We start from the raw sequence: 6,000 nt of genomic DNA, 5'->3' as shown, positions 1-6,000 counted from the left end.
CTGCTGGTGTTTGTTTTAACCTTAAAATAAGCACCCAGTTGAGACCCAAGACACCAGGTGAGTTGAGTTAACTGCTCTAATTGATTCATGAAGTGCAGAGTCACCATGAAAACCAGACCCTGTAGCTATCCAGGACCAGGGTTGGAGACCACTGCACTAAACAATGACACAGAGTTGAGTTGTTATACGACAAATGACGATCATATCAACCTTTTGCTATTTTTATTACAGAGGGGGACACAAAATGAATGAATTGTAAAATTATTAAATATAGCCCACTCTCCTCAAGAACCACATTACTAATATATGGGCAATGACGGACAGTGAACTAAGCAGTGGATGTTGACAATGTAGTTGCGGAAAGACTAGCTTCAGGGAAACATCCTCAGTGTGTCATTCGGAGAGATCCACACTTTTTCTTTGGTCCTGGCAATAGCACATGAATTTCTGCTTTGGGTGAGGTTTGATTCATTCAAACCAGATAAAGATCAGAAGCAACAGCAGTTTACCATATCACTGTGTGGTAGTTGCGTTTGGAATGCATCAAGAAAACACTGCCAACAGAGGGCACTATGAACTTTTAAAACAAAAGGTACGAGTTACCCTGAAAGCCAGGATTATACTCAAAATGGTAAGAATAATTTTTGTATATAATATAGGTCCTTATAAAGACATACAAAAAACGGCAAAATTAAATATTAAAAAGTAAAATAAAAAAAAACTCAACACAACACCACCATATTCATAAATAATATTAATAACAAAAAAAAGCTACAGCTACATTGTGAAAGTTCAGCAGACAAAAGACGGCATTTGTGGGCAGAGGTGCATTTTCAGATTTTGTACAAGTAGTGATTATGACATTTATGTGTGTACAAAACAGAATTCCAATTAAACAGTCGAGTGTGTGCATGTTCTGACAGGAGTACTGAGCCTCTGTGGTACAGGTTGGTGAAGATCAGTCAGTCCCAGCTTTCCAAACTTCAGTCATTCCAATCAACTCTCGTAAGAGGTTATGTAAGCTGCAAAGTCATTTTAAGTGTCAGCAGACAGAAGATGGTAGAATTAATGCACTTTGTTAGGCTGGGGAGAGGTGAGATTAGTGCTTAATGCTGTCGCTCTGTTATAGTCATTGCCACATACTGGAAAGAATACATCTGGTGTTGCGGGATGAAAAACAGACCATTAGCCAAAGTGTCAGTGTGTTTTCCTTCAGCTTGACCAGACCTTGAACGAGCAGCTCTGTGAAGGGAATTCTGTAAAGAAAGATTAATCCTGTGCCGTCATTCCAGGGTCCTCTACTTCAGTGTTTTCTGCTACACATCACCCACACTGAAGGAAAATAGCCATTTCATTCCCTCGCCCCACCCCCCACCCAGCGTCAATTCGCACCATGGGCATTTCGGAGGGAAAAGTCACGTGCCGATGATTATGAGAAATGACTTACTGACTTCAGTGTGAACAGTACGTACTGAAATCACTGGAATTTGTAGAGCCATCAGCTTCTGGAGATGGAAGCTCTGCAGGACCCCAAGGTCAAGAATTTGTGTTTTTTTCCTTCTCCATTCTCCATATGTAAGGACGGTGATCATGTGCTGTCCAGCACAATAACGTCCCACGTGAGCCGAGTTGGGCCGAGAAACGTGTCGCATGCACATCTCTCCTGCTCTTCGTGAGAACATTGTTCTGTCAATTTCTGGCTTGGCTCGCCCTTCCCCCCCCCACCCCCACTGTTGAGTTTGACAGCTTGGTGAACTGTATTGTTTTAGCTGAATAGGTCAACACCCTAATGTTTGTTTGTTGTTCCGTCCTCCACGCAGACAAAGCTCGGTGCTCAAACAGTCTCAGCGTTGTGGTTCGTGGAGCGGTCACCTCAGACTGGGTGCGAGGGCACCTCCAGGACGCTGGGGGTGTAACAAAAGCCTTCCTCAGTCTCAGTCCCACCGCCTTGCATCCGCTGTCGGCACGCTGCACTGAAGTAGGCATTCATCAGCTGCATAATTTCTGTCAGCTGCAGAAGAGCGCAGAAGGGGAAGAGATTGTTACACCTGTTATAGTTCAGTGCCAGCCTGAAATCCACGATTGTAACCCTGCGCAAGCTCACACAGGTGTACGACAGTTGTGTGCAAGGTACTGTAACGCAAATCCATAGCAATGTTCAGATGAACTCCCTAATGAAGTGCTAACGCTTGCTGTTTTTGTGTGGTAGAACGTCGGATCAAAACATCTACAGCAGACACTGGAAGCAATGCCTAGCCGACCTCATGGGCAACAGGATTTGTAAGTGCCTGTTAAAGTGGATTCTGCTGACAGATTCAGGAAAAGAGGAACAATTATCATGGTGATGTAAAACACTCACGAATAGTCTTATGTAGAGAACCCAAAGACAATCTCTGCAGGAGTAAATCAGCTTTCTTATAGGGCTTCTAATGGCAATGTCGAATTGCACATCCGCACACCCGCTCCCCAACTGTACCTTACTGGTCTCGAACAGCAGATCTCGGTCCCCAGTGGTGATCTTGAAGGTGCTGCTGTCGGATACTCCATAGGAACAGATTTGTCCATAGGGGAAAGACTCCAAGGCCTCTACATCCCCCTGCCTGTAAAGTGACACTGACTTTGCTGCCACTGCCAACCATAACTTCTGTGAAAAACAGCCTGTGGAGCTCTGGCCATTCAAAAAAAAAGAAAAGGGAACACAAACTTTAGCCACCTTTACTCCGCAAACAGGGAACAGCTTGTCTGTGCTTAGCAATTCAAAAATGAGGGGCACACTTACAATGTAGAAGTCTACCTCATACAGCGTGCAGCCAAAACCGGGCCACTGCCGAGCGATTGTGAGGTAGGCGGCCATGCTCTCCTGCCGGCTGGACCCTGCCAGGCTCTTCCAGCGCTCCACGATCGCCCCCATCACCAGCGCGCCCTCCTCCTTCAGTCGGCCCCGCAGGCGCAGGTCCTGCTCTGCCTTCTGCTTGTGGGCAGCCGTGTGGCTCCACAGCGCCCCAGTGAGGAGGCCGTTGGGGAAGCGCTGGGGGCAGCCGGAGGGTGGTGCCTGGGGGGCGGGGGCCGTGGACGAAGGGGGTTGGGGGGTCTTGAGGGCAAGCACAACCCGTGCCTCTACCACGTGGCCAGGGAAAAGCTCATCCAAGGACGGGCAAGGGGAATGGGTGCTGAAGTCCCCGATTAGAGACTGGAGCCGCAGGGCGGCCAGGGCCTGCAGGTCCTCTTCCGAGGCCGGGAGGTGACCCCTCACCATCATCTCGTGGCACTGCAAGGAAAGGACCCAGTCAATCACTTGGCATCTGATCAACGCATCACACCTCCTATTCACCCTGTATGAAACAGTGGACATAAGAACCTATAAAATAACCAAACAAGAGAAAATAATGAGGTTCACTTGACATTTTAGATTCTATTCCCTTAAAAAATAAAATAAAAAAGGGAAAATAAGCTTGCTTTAGGCTTTACCTGCTCAAAGAGGAACGTGTACTCAATGCTGTCGGTAGGGATGCTTTCTGTGTCCAGGAAGCAGTACAACTTGAAGCAGAGACTCCACTGAGCATCTGACTCAGGTTCCTTGGTGGAAAGGCTGCAAAATAACAGGGAAGGTGAGCGGGAATGTTCAGGAATGCTCAGTGTTGACTTACGAGGTGGAACTCTGATAGGTATCCTGGCCCTACCCTGTGCCCACTGAACACCTACACAGTGGCCTCTGCTGCGTTCGCTCATATATGCCCATGCGCTGCATTCAACATTCACTGAGTGTGACTGTGTCTCTATTTATCTGCATTTGTAGTTTATGGTCCAGTAGCACACACCTAACACTAATCCCTTCATCCCTGCCAAGATTATAATCTCATTGTGGAGGAAGGCTGAGCAACAGGTTCACCCTCATGTTGGGTGTGTTGTGTGTACCACAGAAACATGCTGTGCTAAAAGGAACTGGGTCAAAAAATACAAGGTGATTAATCTAATTTTGGAAAATATGCACGGCTGTAAATGTCTGCATTTGTACACGAAATACAATCCACAGAGGAAAGGCTGAAAAAAAAAAAAATTCTATTTACTGGTTGTGTAATACGTATTGAGAAAGCAGGGTAAGAGAACCGTATGAACTCAGTGCCTTCAGTATGGGTTTATCTGAGCTTCGAGTGGTATTTACTTTTCAAATCTGGTCAGGATGTCAGCAATGATGGTGCTGCCTCCTACTGGTCGCTCCCAGTGTGCGCTTTGCTCAAAAAGAGCAAAGGTGTTGTGGCTGTGCTGCAACCCCAGCCGCTCCAACATCTTCTTCACCAGCTGAGAGGGATGGAGAGAGAAAAGGCTGAACATCAGTCCAGGCCATTGCATGCAAACGCCTGGAGAGACCATCAAGTTCACACCGTGTGCCGACAAGCCCAAATGCAGCTGGGATTCCGCCATATTAAGTTGAATTTAAATGGAAGCGAGAATTGGAAACTCCCGGAGCTAAACCACTGCAAGTGGTCCACTGTAGGCTTAGGAGGTCCTTGAATGCAGCGGTCTTTCTGATGAGAAAGACTAGGCCTCACCTCATCGGCTGTGGTGTGGGAGCTGATGGGAACCTGGCAGGACCCCGGTCCGGGGTAGTGCACTGTGCACATCATCTCCTGCCGGCTCATCAGAACCTGAATCTCCTCCCAGGAAGGCACAAATTCCCGGCAACGCGTCTTCTCCAGGGCTTCTGCGATGAAGGACGCATAGTTGTCCATCTCCGTATCTGGATGCAGGCTCTGGACTCTGAGAAGGGCAGACAGCAGATAATGTGTTTGATAGCTGGGTGGAACCTACTGAAATCAACAAGGCATAAGCCAAGCAACGTAAAAGCATGTAGCTAAACAAGGTAAAATGGTTAAATAGGGACAAGGATGAAATTGGAATGGCAGGTATGCTATTCCGCCAAGTTACGCCTTTGCGGGGCGGCAAGCCCCATACCTATATAGCACTGAGAGTTGGGCACTTTTCAGGGTTCCCTACAGAAATAACCACAATGACCACACACTCTCAGCCCTTAAAAACATTCATTTCTGTACCTTCTGACCCCACTTCAACAGACAGAATTCACAAACAACTTAACACATCCACACAAGAAAGCCACAAACTTTGGATTTTGCTTTTTTTCCTTCTTCTTTTTCCTGCCTGATTACATCATCTCAAATGCTCCAAGTTACTTTCAAAAAATTAGTAAACATTGGGTAGCATAGCTTTGGAATACAGCTCGTTTCATTAGCCAATATGGTTTCCTGTTGGAAACTTGGATTTACATGAAACAATATTGTAAATTGATATCAATACTTTTTGTATGTTGAAAACTTTTTTTCAACATACAAAATACATACTGTTTTTCATCAATTATAATTTACATCAAAAATACGCCATTCATTTTAAGGGCACCTAAATAGCAATGTGAATAATTATGCTGAACACAAAAGTCTTACACATGTAACACATTCTATATTGGGTTTTGGTTCTGGTGCAAACCGTAGAGATGGTTTTCACCATGACTCATAAATTGTATGACAAATGCTTTGCTGTCAGTACCATTTTAAAAAAGGCTATAAAAAGCTTATCCTTCCTGTACACCTCAAAAAAGACATTAAAAGCTGTAGAAAGTTTCCGCAGAGGCCACCGGTTCCACTCGTGAACTTGGGCGCAATGGGGCTTCCTCCAGGTCATCCTCTCTGGCGGTGCGGGGGGAGGAAATTCCACTCAGTGGGTTTGCATTGTTTCGGCAACGTGAACACACTGAAGGTATTTCTCTTTGATTCCCTGGATGCCCGGCACAAAACAGGACGTGACCTGACGTTACCGCTCGACGCAGCCCAAAATAAACCAGCCATCGCTCGCTGCCTTTCGCTTTAGTTCTAGGCATGGGACAACCTCTGCGCTACTGCCACACAATTTGGAAAATTCCACTGAGGCTCGGCTGTGAACTTTCGCAGTCCTTCTCCACTCCCACTCCCACCCCCAGTTTCTGGATAT

The 6,000-nt window shown here is 46.4% G+C and overlaps 1 protein-coding gene across 2 annotated transcripts in view; it reads right to left on the bottom strand.

The window, feature by feature from the left end:
- Positions 1-205: 205 nt before the first annotated feature.
- Positions 206-6,000, bottom strand: part of plekhh3 (pleckstrin homology, MyTH4 and FERM domain containing H3) — a 37,943-nt gene continuing 32,148 nt past the window's right edge. Inside the window, exons 8-13 of one of the 2 annotated variants that reach the window (XM_064321626.1) lie at positions 4,551-4,758; positions 4,163-4,299; positions 3,469-3,589; positions 2,780-3,358; positions 2,477-2,668; positions 206-2,011 (exon numbers count right to left, since the gene is read on the bottom strand). In XM_064321626.1, the coding sequence (XP_064177696.1) occupies positions 1,874-2,011; positions 2,477-2,668; positions 2,780-3,358; positions 3,469-3,589; positions 4,163-4,299; positions 4,551-4,758 (1,375 nt within the window). In that variant the 3' untranslated portion in view covers positions 206-1,873. The remainder of the gene's footprint in view (positions 2,012-2,476; positions 2,669-2,779; positions 3,359-3,468; positions 3,590-4,162; positions 4,300-4,550; positions 4,759-6,000) is intronic. The other variant, XM_064321627.1, reaches the window with a different exon arrangement.

Source organism: Anguilla rostrata, chromosome 2 (genome assembly GCF_018555375.3).
Source record: "Anguilla rostrata isolate EN2019 chromosome 2, ASM1855537v3, whole genome shotgun sequence".
Lineage (NCBI taxonomy): Eukaryota > Metazoa > Chordata > Actinopteri > Anguilliformes > Anguillidae > Anguilla > Anguilla rostrata.
This window is presented reverse-complemented; position numbering and strand designations above follow the sequence as displayed.